Source organism: Mizuhopecten yessoensis, unplaced genomic scaffold, assembly GCF_002113885.1.
Source record: "Mizuhopecten yessoensis strain PY_sf001 unplaced genomic scaffold, ASM211388v2 scaffold1063, whole genome shotgun sequence".
NCBI lineage: Eukaryota > Metazoa > Mollusca > Bivalvia > Pectinida > Pectinidae > Mizuhopecten > Mizuhopecten yessoensis.
In genome coordinates, this window is record NW_018403859.1 from 77,905 (window position 1) to 97,219 (window position 19,315).

At 37.1% G+C, this 19,315-nt stretch overlaps 1 protein-coding gene across 1 annotated transcript in view; it reads left to right on the forward strand.

Annotated features, from left to right (window-relative positions):
- The window catches only part of LOC110456866, a 29,832-nt gene extending 13,119 nt beyond the window's left edge, over positions 1–16,713 (forward strand). The window contains exons 8-22 of the mRNA XM_021507894.1: positions 2,937–3,144; positions 3,875–4,686; positions 4,796–4,913; positions 6,437–6,619; positions 7,365–7,401; positions 8,591–8,854; positions 9,408–9,455; positions 9,913–10,094; positions 10,629–10,833; positions 11,276–11,395; positions 11,777–11,931; positions 12,476–12,592; positions 12,997–13,111; positions 15,510–15,603; positions 15,791–16,713. Of these exons, the coding sequence (XP_021363569.1) occupies positions 2,937–3,144; positions 3,875–4,686; positions 4,796–4,913; positions 6,437–6,619; positions 7,365–7,401; positions 8,591–8,854; positions 9,408–9,455; positions 9,913–10,094; positions 10,629–10,833; positions 11,276–11,395; positions 11,777–11,931; positions 12,476–12,592; positions 12,997–13,111; positions 15,510–15,603; positions 15,791–15,917 (2,785 nt within the window). The 3' untranslated portion in view covers positions 15,918–16,713. The remainder of the gene's footprint in view (positions 1–2,936; positions 3,145–3,874; positions 4,687–4,795; positions 4,914–6,436; positions 6,620–7,364; positions 7,402–8,590; positions 8,855–9,407; positions 9,456–9,912; positions 10,095–10,628; positions 10,834–11,275; positions 11,396–11,776; positions 11,932–12,475; positions 12,593–12,996; positions 13,112–15,509; positions 15,604–15,790) is intronic.
- Positions 16,714–19,315: the final 2,602 nt, after the last annotated feature.

Consider the following 19,315-nt stretch of genomic DNA (forward strand, 5'->3'; position numbering starts at 1 on the left):
CCCCCGTTTAAAAAAAAAATCAACAAAATGTCGCAGTTAGAATAATTCCTTTGCATACTTATGCGAAATTGTTATGCGTTATATTCAAATGTAACGAGAATAAAAACTGCATGTCTGCACTAGCAGATATAATCGATATGTCTCCTTGCTGTAGCGTCTAATTGATTTCAGTTGTATCTTTAAACTAAAGAATTCCACTCATGTTTATTATACATACAATATCCTTCTTTAAGTTCGTTTCGTATATAACTGAAGTGTCATTGAGCCAGGGATGTACCGCTGATCAGGTACAGGTATAGGTACCGCTATTGGTTACAGAGTCGTTATTATGATCGGAGGTCCAGGGTTCGAATCCATATCTGATTAGGTACAGGTACCGCTATTACTTCCGGTGGCCTTATTGTGATCGGAGGTCTTGGGTACGAATCCATGTCTGATCAGGTACAGGTACCGCTATTAGTTACAACGGTCTTATTGTGATCGGTGGTCCAGGGTATTCGAATCATGTCTGATCAGGTACAGGTACCGCTATTAGTCACGGCGGTCTTATTATGACCGTAGGTCTAGAGTTCGAATCCATGTCTGATCAGGTACAGGTACCGCTATTATTTATGGCGGTCTTATTGTGATCGGAGGTCCAGAGTTCGAATCAATATCTGATCAGGTACAGGTACCGCTATTATTTACGGCGGTCTTACTATAATCGAAGGTCCTGAGTTCGAATCATTGTCTGATCAGGTACAGGTACCGCTATTAGTCACGGCGTCGTTATTGTGATCGAAGGTCCAGGGTTCGAATCCATGTCTGATCAGGTACAGGTACTGCTATTAGTCACGGCGTCGTTATTGTGATCGGAGGTCCAGGGTTCGAATCCATGTCTGATCAGGTACAGGTAACACTATTAGTCATGGCGTCGTTATTGTGATTGGAGGTCAAGGGTTCGAATCCATGTCTGATCAGGTACAGGTACCGCGATTATTTACGGTGGCCTTATTGTGATCGGATGTCCAGGGTTCGAATCCATGTCTGATCAGGTACAGGTAACACTATTAGTCATGGCGTCGTTATTGTGATTGGAGGTCAAGGGTTCGAATCCATGTCTGATCAGGTACAGGTACCGCTATTATTTACGGAGGCCTTATTATAATCGGAGGTCCTGAGTTCGAATCCATGTCTGATCAGGTACAGGTACCGCTATTAGTCACGGCGTCGTCGTTGTGATCGGATGTCCAGGGTTCGAATCCATGTCTGATCAGGTACAGGTAACACTATTAGTCATGGCGTCGTTATTGTGATTGGAGGTCCAGGGTTCGAATCCATGTCTGATCAGGTACAAGTACCGCTATTATTTACGGTGGCCTTATTGTGATGGAGGTCCAGGGTTCGAATCAATGTCTGATCAGGTACAGGTACCGCTATTATTTACGGAGGCCTTATTATAATCGGAGGTCCTGAGTTCGAGTCCATGTCTGATCAGGTACAGGTACCGCTATTAGTCATGGCGTCGTTATTGTGATTGGAGGTCCAGGGTTCGAATCCATGACTGATCAGGTACAGGAACCGCTTTTAGTTACGGTGGTCTTATTATGACCGTAGGCCAAGAGTTCGAATCCATGTCTGATCAGGTACAGGTACCGCTATTAGTCATGGCGTCGTTATTGTGATTGGAGGTCCAGGGTTCGAATCCATGTCTGATCAGGTACAAGTACCGTTATTATTTACGGTGGCCTTATTGTGATGGAGGTCCAGGGTTCGAATCAATGTCTGATCAGGTACAGGTACCGCTATTATTTACGGTGGCCTTATTGTGATCGGAGGTCCTGAATTTGAATCCATGCCTGATCAAGTACAGGTACCGCTATTAGTCACGGCGTCGTTGTTGTAATCAGAGGTCCAGGGTTCGAATCCATGACTGATCAGGTACAGGAACCGCTTTTAGTTACGGTGGTCTTATTATGACCGTAGGCCAAGAGTTCGAATCCATGTCTGATCAGGTACAGGTACCGCTATTAGTTACGGCGTTCATATTGTGATCGAAGGTCCAGAGTTCGAATCCATGTCTGATCAGGTACAGGTACCGCTATTAGTCACGGCGTCGACATTGTGATCGGTGGTCAAGGGTTCGAATCCATGTCTGATCAGGTACAGGAACCGCTTTTAGTTACGGTGGTCTTATTGATCGCAGGCCCAGAGTTCGAATCCATGTCTGATCAGGTACAGGTAACGCTATTAGTTACAGCGTTCTTATTGTGATCGAAGGTCCAGAGTTTGAATCCATGTCTGATCAGGTACAGGTACCGCTTTTAGTTACGGCGTCGTTACTGTGATCGGAGGTAATTGGTTCGAATCCATGTCTGATCAGGTACAGGTACCGCTATTATTTATGGCGGTCTTGTTGTGATCGGAACGGCGGTCTTATTGTGATCGGTGGTCCAGGATTCGAATCCATGTCTGGCTCCGTTTTTACTCTCAAAACACTATTGCTGATTGTTTTCCCGGTGCTACATCTTTGTAACAGTTTTTAAAGATGACTTATGTATCTTTAAGAAATGAAATTTAATCATCTATTGTCATGCTCGAAAAAAATACTATTTTCAATAGTTTAGGTGCTAGAATGAACTTTCTTTGATACATTTAATAGCGTGCAACTTTTAAAGGTTTAATAAACCCTATATTAATTTCAAAGCTCTTTTATTGTAATAATATATTATAATATTCGGAAACACATCTTAACATGAGACTGTAACTTCACTGAAGCCCATATTTTGTATGATAACCTATACACATGTATTTGATATCTACATAAAATGATAACGCAGTTTAGCAACCTACCACATACTAGTTTACTTATATCAATTGATATTAAGGCGAGTTCTGTTATTCTCCAACAGCTCTTGTCTGGTATAATTGTTATAAATGAGACGAATGTGTTACAGTATGGTGGCTACGGTATCAACACAGAGTGGGGGATTCCGAGCTCTCCGGTTTCTAGATACACACTACCGAAACGACTTATATAAAACTCAGACGGCAACAAAACACATGCAGTTCATGTTCGACTACCACCCACCTTACCACTGTTTGGAAACGAAAACATGTTCAAGACAACAACAGCCGCTTTTAATTAGTAATGATATATCAAAGGTAAGCGACCTGTCGTTAACAGTAAAATATGTAAAGTCACAGTGCTGCTGGCCGTACTTATTGCATCAACAATCGCTATATAAACACTACCACAAGAATATGCATGCATAAGGCTTTCAATGCAATTGCATTAACCTTCAGGATTCTCCATGACGATACCATAACAGTATTTATAAGTATTAGGGAATACTTATACTTACATCGCTAACAACTATATATTTAGAATGTTAATATCTGAATTCATGTTTCTGGAAGGATGTTTTTATTATAATCATCCCGTTATGAATGACATCCACATATAGCCATCCTCGATATCCAGGAGTTACGCTCACCTACGCTCTCTATAGCGTAACCCCTGGATATCGAGGATGACATATAGCAAGAAGTCCTTGCAAGCTTCATGCAATGTAGATGTAACTGACATACATGTTTTAAAAATGTCTATTCAATTATTGTGTATTTATTTGCATTATCATTCTGTCATCACACATAAGACCATGGGTTTCGGAGATAAAGCATATTTAAAGTCGAACCTTGTATCTACTAACACGAATAACTGAATCCCCATATTCAGTTTTAGCTAGTGTTTTGTTCTTGGTAATCATTGAATTACATCCACGATATTCTGCAGCTTTCTACATACATTATTTGACAAATGTTAACATGACCATTTTACGTCGATTTTGTTATACACTACTTAAAATAAAACTTTCGACAATTGAATTTATAGGGACCTGTAACCATATCATGGGACGGATGGAATGACACTTTATCGGGTGTCCACATCTACACTGTACAGGTGTATCCTTTAAAACCAGACAGAACAGGCGACCTGACCGAGGTCAATCCCAGCAGCCCTATCTACTACTTGACTAATTTGACTATAACCTCGAACCTAACATACCTACCACCTTCTTCTGGAATGTATTCCGTTCTGTTGGAGGTAGGAGATAAAGCTAACAACACCAAGTACAGCCGGAGGACGCTGCTGTTTGACAACGAATCTAACGTCACCATGACAGCCAATCCTATAACGGTAGAGGGCGCTGTAGGAAACACAAACAGTAGCTGGATAGATAATTTAGACGAACTGGTAGTCGTAAACTGGCATGGTCATTTTGAAAACAAAATACATGAAGATTTCCATCTTCTGAATGCTGTTGCAACATTCAAACCGCAGACGATAATGCACTTCCGTCATAAGAACGTGTCCTCAGTCTTGGATGATCATGAAGGAAAACGTACACTTAAGAAAATAGCTAACAAAAATGGAATAACAAAAGTACAAATAACTCATAATCTCAAAGGTCATGGGGGGCTTCGACCTTGGACAAATGCGGCTGGCTTTCTGACCGAGAAGGCGACCCTAAACATTTCACGTTTGGACGGTGACACTATACAGATATCAGTAAAGGCCTTTGATGTGATGGGGAACAGTGCCACGCAGTCCATATTCATGAATGTTGACTCAACATCACCACATGTGGAGAAACCTACATTAAACTCGAATGTTAAAAATGGGACATTTCCGTTCTCAAGTGGGTAAGTTGTATGTTGTATTTCTTTTGATGATTTTTCAACGAGCATTTTATCACGAATATATGCCACCTTTTATTTATTTTTGTCTCAAATGATGACTAATATTTTGCAGAGTTCAATTTCTGGCATACGATGGACAAAGTGGGATAACGATGTTTAAATGGAAGATCAAACCAAACGATTCGGACGAAATATTTCACGAGGGTCAATCAGAGGGAAACATAACAGGGGTAACAAATTATAACTGTATCATGACGAATAAAATAAAATAAAATTTATGCAAATAAACCCAAGACAAAACTATTTTATCTACAATGATAGCATGTGATGTTTATAAAAGCAAGCGTCAAAAATGAAATATTTTTTTCATCTTACTCTTAAATGTTTAACCCAGCAATGTTTGAGAATTTCATACAACAAGGATGCAGATGTGTTTGGTGTAAACCAGATTAAGAATAATGTTACCCTAAGTTAGATGACAAAATGGTTTGAGGAAAATCAATGACCTACATGTTGTAGCTGCATACTAGTATATTCATATAGGTAACTGAATTTATTGGCATAACTTATTTCTGTAGGTCACATTAAGAGTACTGTTGTTCAAAGATGGATGAACTTAACGAGTCGTAAAAACAAACAAAGAATTCTTGTAAACGAAAACATTGACAATCACAACTCTATTACACTGTTATTTAATGGACATTGGAAATTCACATAAATTCGCTAGAACAGGAAAAAGTTACCACAACGTACTCTTTTGATTAAAACTCAATAGCTGAAAAATGTGCTAAATTAATGATCCTAATAATAAAGATAATACATTTTTGTTGCAATCATTGCTGATGATGGTTTCATATAAAACAGTTTCTCCTGTGAAGAAAGGCACCCTACCCCACCACACACACACTATCGGTAATTATTGAGTAAAATGTACAAATAAAGGACGAAACGTAATTTAAACAGAGACTGATGACGTTTTTATGTACATAAATTAGACCGTGTCTCTTAAATCACTCTAACAATGTATATTTCGAATTGTAATCTATAATGTCTACAGTTTTCTGTTGATAATAATTTACCGTGAAGTTTTTCTGTTATTTCATAACCTGGTACAATTAAAGACCGTTGACAAGACGCATATCACACGGCTAAAATTGTTGAAACTAAAATATCATGAGAACATTATGAAAAATATAGTTGAGCAGATCTATATAAATAGATGAAAAAGACACACATGTGATAACGCCAATGAATTTGGTAATATATATAGTATGCCTAACAAAATTACAGTACACTATACAACTGGTATGCCCTTCTATGACTCGGTAACGTCTAAAAAGTTAGAAATTCAAATAAATCTGGTCTCCTGTTTAAACAAAACAGGTGATGTCTAGAACCAATCAATTATATGAATAGTTTAACCATCAGTGACCTGTACCAAGTTCTTTTTTACTTTCGTCATCATTCCGGGGCTGATGCATGCGATACTATAAGTTATTTTAACTTTTAGTGCATGTTTTCATACTTACAGCAATCATCAGGCCAAACTAAAAATAAAATACAGATAAATGAATATGAACATCGCAATAAGGGAAAACAAAATCACTCTGTCATTTTATGTAGTTTGTTGGGTTTGACTAGCTTTCAGAAAAGTAGTTCTCCAAAGTATCAATGTCTGAATGCAGGACTTCGTAGCCTTACCTTTGATCACTAAGTATTTATTTCAATTCAACATGTACCTTTGTATTGGCAGAATCGGCCTTCCAAGCAAGAGGGGGAATGTAGTTCTGCAGGAGGCTGTTTCTATTACCTTCACCAGTTTGAGATAAACAACTGCTGGCTGATGGTACCCAAAGATAAACTGGAGACCCAGGTCATTGATATTCACATTGACGTTTTCAACCTGGCAATGCTCAATTCATCCGTCTCTCTGCAGGTAACAAAACATACTGACCATGCTCAATTCATCCGTCTCTCTGCAGGTAACAAAACATACTGACAATGCTCTATTCAATCGTCTCTCTGCAGGTAACAAAACATACTGGCCACATGATCAATTCAATCGTCCGTTTACAAATATGTCACCCCTGCATGTTCAGGACAAGTACGGGCCTGTTGTATCTCATTTCATGTTATCGGAAGAGGCGACTAATTTGGCCCCTCTCCTTGCAGAATCGAGGGTTTCTTCAGTGTATTATGATACTTAAGAAAAATTTGAATTGACCCACTTCCTTTATTAAAACACTTTTCTTTTTCTCACTTCCCGACTCTTTTTTCAGTTCTATGACCCAAGGCAACCTAGGTCGAAAGAATCCAAAGAAAACAAATAGAGATTGTTTTTGCATACTGACCATACAAGTCTTATTCTCATACCCGCGTCGTCTGATAAATTAAATGTGCGTCAGTAAAACTGTCGCACGGACTTCAGTCGCTAAAAACACTGATTTCCAAACAAACTAATTGATTTAGCCCAATAGATCAAAATAGACTGTTCGTGCTTTTTGTAGAACCGAAAACCGAAATACACTGGATGGAATAAAATCGATTAAGGTTTTGTTAAAATGCCATTTGTTACTGTGTGTAAACAGACGCGATAGCATCAATTATGATATCAAAGAAAAGCACTCGTTTGTTTTATCGGTAAATTACACTACATGTTAACAGAGAATTATTTATTTCAGATAAACCATTTGCCTTTATTTGATGGTATAGAGGAATGTGAGTATTGTTGTCTGGTTAGTGGTTGGTTCATTCTTTTTATATGTTGTATTACAGTTTATATTTATTGTAATCTATAAATCAAACATTAATACACTAAGGACCAAAGATAACTATTAACTGTTGTTCTGTTTAATATGCCAATCATATCATAAAATCAACTGAAATGAAGCACGAGTTCGTTAATGGTATCACCATTTAAATATGATCATACAGTAAAATAATGTAGTACATTTGAAAATTATGCAAATATTTTCGTTGGTTATTCAGAAAGATTTGCTCGTTTATCACCAAAGTTTTGTCTTCCTAAAAAAAACTATCACAAACGAAGTCTTCTTGTGGTATATTCAATTAAAATATAAGCTTAGGACAATATGAACTTAAAAATAATAACAGAAGTCATAAGTTTTGAAATTTAAAGCTAATTGTGTAACGAATGCCATGCCGTGTTATACGTTAACGTTTTATCTCTCTGTACAATTTCCTCTTTAAGATTTTACCTCTGTCGATATTTTGACTCATAAAAGTCACCATCATAGCATGATTCCTGATAATGTTTCAAGAGATCTTGTGCCATCCAATTCACATTTATAATGGATTTTTTTGCTTATTTGTAAGACATGTGAATCACTAGGTTAGATAAATCTTGTTGAAAACTATGTGTTTCTCAAGGAAAGAATTTATACACATAATAATTTGTGTACACTAAACTGATAATTACGATTCAACATTACTTTACATGATGCAATATACCACCAAACGTGACGCACATTTACATTGGTATTTAGATGTAGTCTTCAATTTAGAAACAATTCTTTTAAAGTACAGATTTAGAATTGAACTATTATTGGGATAGTTCCCATGTTTCGCATATATATGGTTATACCTTTGCCAGTGTCCGTTGCACTCCGCTTTGCCAGTAAAACTGAGTTTACAAAGTCTTAACCGATGAGATAAGTCCGCTAATATACAAAAAGAGGAAGGGTTACCGCCACGACAAAACCTGGTTGGATTTCGCTTCTATTTCTTGCACTTCATTATAACAAATAACACACATTAATAGAAAAACAATCTGAATTATTCGACGAAGACGCTCACATTGGATATAATAACATATTATTAGAAAGGAATTGTTGATTTGCTCAGCAATATGGTAATACATTCAAAGGGAAAGATGATTTAATTTTAGATTACGGACCAACGGACCTTATTGTTTCCGGAACGACGTCTAGCAGTGTAAACTTCCAGTGGCATCTGGGACCGAGCTGTTACGTCAGAACGGATATACTTCTCATGTACAACGTGTCTGGACAGACACGAGAAATGCATGTGCAAAAGGACTCGGAATACTACACGCTTGGAAATCTAGATCCAGAAACTGCGTACACCGCCCATTTTGTCGTTGAGTACGGGGATGAGAAAAGTGACCCCGTACATATCACATTTACTACAGGTAGATCATAACCTTCTTGTAGCACAGGGGTAACCAGAAGAAACCCTGATAAGTAAGAGTTATCATTGGGATCCGGCCGCCCTCGCGTGCGTGCCCTTGACGTAATCGCTCTGAATTTTGTTATCCAATTTTCAAGAAACCCCATATCTGTGTTCACAAACATCACCTCATGTACAAGTTGGCGTTGCGACGTTCTGGTGTTAAACGCCAAATCACTGTCACCATAACTAAAATATATGTTTCATTGTTTTACAGACTTCAATTTTTATGCAATTGTCTCGCATTTGTGGTCGAAAAGCAGGTGAATATTGCAGGCATCATTCTACAGACGCCATTTACCAGATTGTCACGAAACCACACATACTGGTTTGCAAAAAGTATCTTTTGTAAGAGATCAGGGTTCGACACTCCGGGGTTAAAGACTAATTAATTGTTACTATAACAAGATTGCTCGGGCCTTCGTTCTCCTGTACTCTCTATTTCAACTGACGAGGTTATATGGGTGTTTATAAGCTTTTCCTATTGTAGTTACGATTTTGTTTGTATTTTTTAGGAGAACGTGAAGGCTTATCAGTTGGAATAATTGCTGCAATTTCTGTAGGTATGTTTTTTTAATCAAACCCCAAAAACATCAAAGTTTATTACATCGACAGACAGTTTAACTGCTTTAGAGTGTATACATGTGATATCAAATGGAAACCATAACAGTAGTGTCATATGAGCTGGGACAGTGGACTTTCCATGGATAAATGGCGACTTATCACAAAGCAAACAAGACTGTCTAACGATTAAAATAAATGAAGAAATTGTGAATGAGTTTACGTGTATACTGTACAAAATAGGTTAAATACTCATACTTAGGGGTTCTAGAATGGCTTTTCGCTCAGCCGTGATAGTTTCATGATAAATTGTGATGTATCTAATGAAAAAATACGTGTCATTAATCTGTACATTTGAACTAATTTCATTTTGAGGGGAAATGAGTGTTCTAAGCTGACATGCGGCCAGACGAACTTGAGTAATGCCATGGTACTTTTTATTGGTTTTGTTCCCCTCAGTAATCGTGATCCTCGTTAGCCTACTTATCGCTGGTATAGTGCTCTGGAGAACGGGGAGGCTCAGCCGCTACAAGGAGTCCATCTACGGGCACATCCAACGGCGGACAATCAAGCACCGGCGGTCAAACAGCTACTCTGATTCGAAAAACGTCAATCAAGTAAAAGAACGGAAGTCATTCGCGGTACATATCATCCATGTATTTACTTTTTACTTTTTAAAAGAACGATAGTTCTGGTCCAAGAATGGTATTGATATCTATAACAATTGTCAAGTACATCACAAGATAAGTTCTTTAAAACTGATTGGTTTATAACCGTAAATCTAATTTTGCATAGATTTATCGTCTTCCACGGGATATTATACTTTTCAGACTCACAGGTAAGTAGGACCAAATGTTCTTTCCCTTGTCCTAGCGGGCGCTGTTCCTTCTTCTTGAACAGCCATAGAAACGGCATATTCAATCTCTTTTGCATAGCCATTTAAAAGCTCTAAGAAGAAACAGGCAAACGAACCGAATAGGCCTGGCAGACCTCTACAGACAACACCACCATGAAAGAATAGTTCCATCGTGAAAAAACATTTTATTGTACATATATAATACAATGAGATAAGAGTTATATTATCATAATTGTGTCCACACAACAGCTGCAAACATAATGAAAACATCATCCATATACAGCACATTTTTAACAACCTACCCATTTATTTCGACCAGAACCTGGCTTATTCGGATGTCGGTGACGACGATGTATACTTGTATGGTCAAATGGTGTTTAATGAGGACCAAGCGTGGGAGGTACATCACGACCAAATATCCTTAGTCGAGAAAATGAACATAGGACGGTTTGCCGACATTTTCAAAGCTTCTCAAAACTCCAAAAAGAACAATAGGAAGATCCTTGTTGCAAAGGTGCTGAAAGGTAAGCTTGACTCGTGACACCAGTATAAAATATATTGAATAAAAAACATATGTTTTAACTGGGCTATAATTCAAAGGTGAAAACACATTTCACTCAGATGAAAGTAAAAATCCGGAATGCCGTATTCTCCACCCCATTTTATCTGATTCTTTCAATGTAACAAGGTGAAAATATCGGGGTTTTTTTTCGTTTGTGTGTTAGACATTTAAACAAATGTCGTTTAATTAAATAACATACAGTGTATGAATGAAATTGAAATCAAATGAGTCTGAGAACCACAAAATACTGTCTTTTCCTTGAAGAAACTACATGAAGCAGGATTTGGTATTCCGAGTAACATCCGGTAGTCATGATGCCTCAGAACACTTCAAAATGGAGCTTTGGATTTTGGAAAGGCTTTTGTAAAATTATTGATTTCGATATTAATTTGCTGATATTCCAGAGTCACATACAGAGATAGACGAAATGGTGATGACCGCCAAGATCAACTTCTTTGCGACAAAGATTGGTTCCCATCCCAACGTTATTAAATTTGCTGGTGCCGTTCTTGACAACAAACCACGTAAGAATTCCGAAACGTCGATTTAACATTATTTGTAAAATAACGACATTCAGCAATTATTTGACATCTTGTTATAAAGTATTAACTCGAGGTTGTTTTAATTACACATTTAAACAATGTCTATGTTTTATTAAACGTTATTGGTCAAATTTGCTGTTACTAAATACATAACAAAAGCATGATCTGCTATTGTTTCATGCATGCAGGTTATTTGAACTTTAAATAATATTCCGTATACATGTATGTAGCAAAACAATCGTATATGTATTCACAGAAGTTTTATAAGTAAACATTTTTGTCATGATTTTCACCTATTTCTGTATGACTTAAATACATTTTGTGGCGTTCATAGTTCAATTTTAATGCATCGCTCTTGTTTAGTCGGTCCTTTCATGCTGTTGGAGTTGTGTGAGGCAGGTGTGATGAGGACTTGGCTGCAAAATCAACGAACAAAGATAACCGACAGTGTCGTAGATACCTTGTATCGTATGACCTTTGACATCGCTAGGGGAATGGACTACCTTGCTTCTAAAAAGGTATTATTTAGCAATTGTTACATAACCAAAGATACTAAATGCTTTATCAATACAATTAATTTTCACTGAGCGATTTTCCTTACAATTGAGGTTGCTAAAACGCAACACTAAATATGCAGTAAAGTATTTTTTTTAACTAATTGGCGATATGTAATATATTACCACGTATTTAACAAAGGAAAATAAGAAAATATAGATAAAGAAAAATGTGCGACACATATCTTCACGTATTTTACATTATTATGTTTTTGAATTAAAGGGTAGCCCTTACCCCTAAATGTGAATTAGTTAACGTTAGGAGTATCTTTTAACAGTCAAAGTTATCGCACCACTTCGTACGACGAAATATCGACACGCAGTATGCTTTCATTATTTTTTTGTTACTATGCGACAATCGAAAAATGAAAACAACACAACACCTTTAATTCTAAACAAATAATTTTTTAAATCAACATTACTCTCCGGCAATATGCATCGTGACATTTTGCCCTTTCAATAAATAAACATGTATCTTATACTACATGAGTTATTATCCTGTTTTTAGATAATTCATCGTCATCTGGCAGCCAGAAATATTCTCCTGACATCGTCACTTGAAGCAAAGGTAGCAGGATTTGGACCGACAAAGGAAACTGAGCAACAAGATGGCGACAATGGAAAGGCTAGTACAGTCGATAATAACAGAAAGATTAGCCTATAAAGACAGCTTAATGTGACTAGCGGTAACCCTTACCCTAAGTTGCCGGTATACACCATATGACTCATGAGTTGACAGTATAAGATTACCAAAAAGAAGTTTCAAACGACTCGAGAACAAAATAAAGTATAGATTTTCCCATTTGGGAATGTAATTTTCTCAAAAAAAGAATGCTTCTCGCGCAGATGATGTTATGGACCGGACATAGTATCCACACAAAAGTGATCCGCCATAAACAAATCATCATAGAGTTAGAAAAAACCATTGCGAGGATGAAAACACCATTTTCCAGCGTAAATGTGCATAAAAGTATGCAAAAAACCAATGACCAATTGAATCTAAATGTTAAATTAAAGTTGTTACTACAGGGAAAGGTGGCGATCAAGTGGATGGCCCCGGAGTGTATGACTTCCGTGAAGGACGCTACAATGCCGAGTGATGTGTGGTCCTATGGAATCGTAATGTGGGAAATATTCAGTCTGGGTAGGTAGGGTATGGTTATCAGGGGAATATCCAATGTGGTCATTAAGTGGGATATATGTATTTGATCTGTACATGTTATCAGAAAGATATATAGAAAGATAAACAGCACAGTTTACATGTGTGTGGTAAACTCTATCTATCAAATTGCTAACAATACAATTACAGTACAATTACAATGCTGATCGTTCAACGGGAAGACACTTACATAATTTTCCTATTTTAGGAGATATCTCAATCTGAAACACCGATTGGAATTAAAAGTTAATGTTTGATACCGTTCATTATATTACTATAAGAGATGTCATGCATAACATAACGTTACATTTGATGGTGTAATATCAAACGAGCCGTGTACATTTATGAAGCGTGGGCCAATGACATACCTTGTGATGAACGTAAGAAATGTTCCAAAACGGAAACTTAATTGATAACGTAAAACACTTTAAGCCTTATCAACGTCTCATACATTCGGTATAGCCATGTTTTTTTTTAATTTATCAATTAGCAATGTGATATACAAATGCTTAAAATTAGCTTATTTACATATAATATGTAACGTCGGACAAGCGTCTGTTTCAGGTAGTTGGATATAAACAGCAATACCGAGAAAGATTATGAAAATATATACAATTTATCAAATACAAATTCACTAATACTCACTATCACACTCACTCTCAACCCATGCACCCTCTAATCAGAATAATACAGATCATCAGGACCACAGTCTGCTAAAGGAAAGTGTCCCCAAAAACAATGTTCCATAAGCCAACATCTGGTCGAAGCACACCACCTGTTCTACACGAACAAATCAACCGAAACAATACTGTACCTCAGCACAGTTAAAAAACTGCGTCTGCTATGACGTAGGTAAACACACAAAGTGTTTCCGTAGATTACCCGCGGCAGGTAGATATATTTCACTAGCGGTAACCCTAACCCTAAGTTGCCGGTATACACCATATGACTTAACTAGTTATCGATAGTCATCACTCAGAGTTGTTCGCTCCATCCAGTCGACACAATGAGCGTCCTTACTGGCACCATGACCCTTCCGTATCGTCAACCAAAACTCTCCTGTAGCTGACCTTATAACAATATTTTTCCTGAAGTTCAAGTCGTCGTTGCAGACAGGGTCTTGATCGATGCAGAAATATCAATCCGTTATGGAAAGCTTTAGCAAGTAAAATACTTACATACAATGTGATACAATAACATCCTACCTGAAAATTAGCATAACGCAGTAGATAGCCCCAACAAATAGTATATATAATCTACACAATATTCCCCTATATTTACAGTTGTACAACGTGTCGGTCCATTTATATCATAAATCTTGATTAAATTGTCAATTCAAGTATGGCGACTAAAGGCTGCCGTACTTTTTTTCATGGACAATACTGGTCAGAATAACATTTATATGGACAATTTAACTCATTGTACCTATTGTATCAAACTATTATAAACGATATGCATTATACATTACATTCTGATAATACAAACATATTAGCAGGATGTAAACAATTAATATACACCTGTACTACACCTGCCCTATCAATGCAAGACTGAATAAATCATAACTGAGCACAAAGCCAACAAGTCTTACTGAAGTTGGAAAAAGCATGCAAAGCAAGTGAGATTTTGCCTGTACGCTATTCAAAACAACTACAATTTCTCACTCAGGTAATCTGGCTTGACTTGTATCAATAGCCTTGTTAGCTTCATGAATTATTGTAAAATTCTTTTTGAAGCAGTTTCTAACATTTTTCTCGTTAATAGTGAAAACATGGATACTTCATGAATGCATGTACAGGTAATTTTTTCATGAATTAAAATATTCAATGTAATTTTGCGCCACTCAAATTCTGACTTCAAAAATTGAAAAGGGTGTGTCCACCTTTGGCCAATGAAATCATTTACCAGAATTCTGGTAAGCCGCGGTATGATGTCTCAAAACGAAAGCCCTGGGTTTGACCAGACTCTCTGTTCGGCGTAGCTTGCGCAGGCAATAAGAGTCTGGTTGAACGAGACTAGGTATGCACTAGAAATCCATTTCATAGACACTTCAAGTTACAAATTAGTGAATTAAGAGTAATAATACTATATAATTACTCACCACAGTCTAAATGCTATGCCTGAATCCATGGAATTTGCCTGACACAGGTAATGTTCAGCGTATCGCCATTGCTGATTTATACGTCTCGCGTATGTTACCTGTAATCCTCACTCCCGGCGCGTGAACTTCGGTTCCCTGCTAGCGTACTTACCTGAGCTTAGCATCCACGTGTTACACATACAATAGTAAATATAAACAATCACACCAATATACATTATATCATATATCATATTTACATGCAATCGTGAGAGAGTACATATATTCTATTGGCATTTTCCCTGACAGGTGAAACACCGTATCCCGGGATAAGAAGTATGGAAGTGGCCACCAAGGTTTCCAATGGATACCGTATGAGCCGTCCTGAATATTGTGCAGACATGTAAGCTAGATCTTGTGGTATATAGTATGTTTTGATAAGCAAAGCAAATGCTACTTTCACAGAATTTTAAAAGAGTGGTATACACACTAGTAGTTTTTGATGCCGTATATAATGGTTGTAAGAGGTACGGAAGAACAAAGTGTTGATAATGCAAGTACTGACCTTTAATACATTTTTTTCTACACAGGCATTATGACTTGATGAAGAAATGCTGGAACAGAAAACTGTCTTCACGGCCAACGTTCTCCGCCATTGTTCAAGAGATCAGCAACACCTTTAGCTCTAGTCCGGACGATTACTACTATACCACCTAGTGACCACACTGATTGAGCGCTGTAACGTCACTAAGTGACCATTAAGACTGATACTAAAATCAAAGCCAGATCAGATACCAGGAAAAGGTTCAACGTGAATCTATTTCCCTAAATGTGTGACATTTTTGTATTTAGTTAGGTTTTCGTAATCAAATGTATAATCCGACAATAATTAGCACACAAATACTTGCAATGTTTGAGCCGATTTGAAATGAAATGTCAGTTACAAATGTAGGAAATTGATTTTGATAATTCGTTGAAGACAATGCATCTTTAAACAACAAGAAAGCACTCACACATAGTTGATCTACTGTTGTTTGTTAAAATGCATCATAAACAATAAAAGCGTAATATTGAACAGTTTTAACTTGCAGAACTAAAGTTTCTTCGAGCAGCATTGGGTCTCTGTGTACGGCTACCAAATATATGACCGTTCAAGTTAGTCTGAACTCTGTTGCGTTCATGCAGATTCCTAAAAGAAGTGATTATGGCATGTGGCCATTAACATGTTAGCCATAGTTCCTCATCAACGACTCATCATAAGCAATCTGATTACTTAGCTTTTCGAAGACAGAATCGTTCATCATAGATTTTCCAACATAGTCCCCCAAATTGTTTTGATGCCATTTTGACAATCGACATGTACTTTTATATTTCTTGCCCCTATCATGTCTTTGAGAATTAATAGCTGAATATTATTAATGCGTCTGTTCATTATTTAGTAGACTCTAACATGTTCTTTGACCTCGTGTAGTAACTAAGTGATTTAGTACAAAACCTTTAATAAAGTCTATGCATATCATTAGACGGGGTTGTTTTTTATATCTAATTCGATATGCTATGATACCCAAATTTTGTCCCTCGATGCCTGGGAAATCATGGACACCATCTCATCCCCAATGCTTAGCGAGGGGGGCATAAATGTAATCGGTAAATATACCAAGTTCTGGTACTAGATGATGAGAGACCCACTATGATGTGGGGGCTTGTGTCAGCTTGCATAGGAAATGCCGACTAATCCGCAACACCCTGGAGTATTCCTGACTGCTGATGCCGGGGGGAGGTGTCTGCTTCTCAAAATTATAAGGACGTTACTTTAGAACATGATCTCACAGTTAATAATTTAACACTCGTTTTTACAAAATTGCTAATACTCCCCCTCCTATTTGTTTTTAGAATACACAGGATAGGAGTAGATTATCGCTTTTGCGATGTTTGAATACAAGTCATAGAGAAATTTACTTATTTATTTGTTCATATAGAAATGTATATCATTGCCTTATTGACGTATGACACTTGCCATGTTGAACAAATGACTTCACATGACATACAAAATGAGGTATACTTTTCATTCTGCTGAATTTTAAACACATTGAACGCTCAATATCTACATGAACAATGTATATGTGTGAAAAAATAAGTTGCAACAGCATAAGATCCGACTTAAGACTCGTATGAAGGTTACCAATGTGCCTAACAGTCGAACGAGGGTAACGATAACAGGTACCCATACACATATCACGTCTAGGTACCCATACACATATCACGTCTAGGTACCCATACACATATCACGTCTAGGTACCCATACACATATCACGTCTAGCACATATATATTACTGTACATATTATCATGGTAATATTATACAGATAACTGGGATGAAGTTGACCTTCAATATCCTTCTGCTTCCATCGTGACAGGTTGTTTTTTTCAACCAGAAAGGTCACTTCAAGTACAAATCAAGACGGGGACAGGGTCTGCATCATGTTTTTGACTTCTTAACAAGTAAAAGTCGTCCAAGTAAAGTTATGAGTTAATGGCGATGATGAAACAACCGAAATATCACTCTGTTGGTGAGAGTTTCCTCTCTTAAGCCTTCAAGGTCAGGGATGATAATTGTTCAGTCACAACCTTGCCGTCAATAGTCTGGCATGATTATACTATATTGTTACATGAGCTCGCTACACAATAAGGTTTTATGTAGTTTTTTGTTATATTTGAACGTGCGATAGCTGTTGCCGAGTTTCTGTATTTCATACGCAACTGACTTATCGCAGTTACATGCAAAATTTAGCAAACATAATATAATTCATACACACACATACAGTGCACTAGTAAACAAAGCAAAAGACTTACCTGGTCTCAGCCATCACATAGGTAAGATGTCACTTTTGTTTAGAGTAACATATAGTTAAAGGGTCTGGATACAGGTCAAAGCTATCTATATTTATATCAAAGTCATATTTTTGAAAGTAACTCATAGACAAAAAACCAACAGAAAATCCCTTGGAAATACACCCGAACAATATTGATTGCAATAAACAAAAGATTTGATGAGTGATGTCAGTTTATTTTGATAATCATGTTAACATATCTGATTACTACATACAAACATTTATAATTCAAATAAAATGTATCATTAAACGTTATAGAACAAATACTACTTTACTTTGATAATTCCGAATGACTGACCGACTTTTCCTATAAATAAATACATACTTTGTTCACAATAACGACCAGCAGTCCCCTTCAGGCAGTCGCAATGGTTGGGGGACACGCATCTTCCGTGGTTATTACAAGACGGGTTACAAATTGCTGGAATATGTGAACAGTAAAGTTATTTACACAAACAGCACATACCGTTATTGTTATAATGCTATCGTATCCGTGGTTCTCTGTAGCTTCAGACTATAATTGTCTACTATATCCCACTGTATGATGGTATACATCAATGTATGTGATTATTCCGTATTGATATCACGTGCAAGTAGGTAGGTTAAGCTTGTGTGAAATTAAGTATATTTGACAGCTTTCTCTGAAACTAAAAAGTAAAACTGACATACGGTCGGAACTCCTCAGTTGTAATCCACTATTCTAATGGTTGAGTTGAATCACGGGACAAAAACAAATGGTGCAAACCAAGTCTTCTTCCGAAGTTAATGGGATTTGTTTTATTGTCATTGTTAATTGCAATATTGTGATCATAATAACATATCAGGAAAGCAGAATTCTAAACCAAAGTGAAAAGGATATTAAAACACAATTTGAACCACCCTGGGGTCATATATCATGTTTAAGATAAAAATGACGAAACTCCAAATCGTTAGTAAAAAAATAATTTAGATAGGTTTTTATGTAGTTCAGATCATTTGTAAAAAGAAAACCTTAAACCTTAAAATAAAAAGGCGACGGCAGCAGTCAGTGAATAAACGAAAACTTTGCATACGTGCTTTACAGCCTTCATACGTGTATGACAGCCTACATATGTGTATTACTGCCTCATACGTGTATTACAGCTTACATACGCGTATTACAGCCTACATACGTGCATTCCAGCCAACGTACGTGTATTACAGCCTACATACGTGTATTACAGCCTTCATACGTGTGATACAGCCTA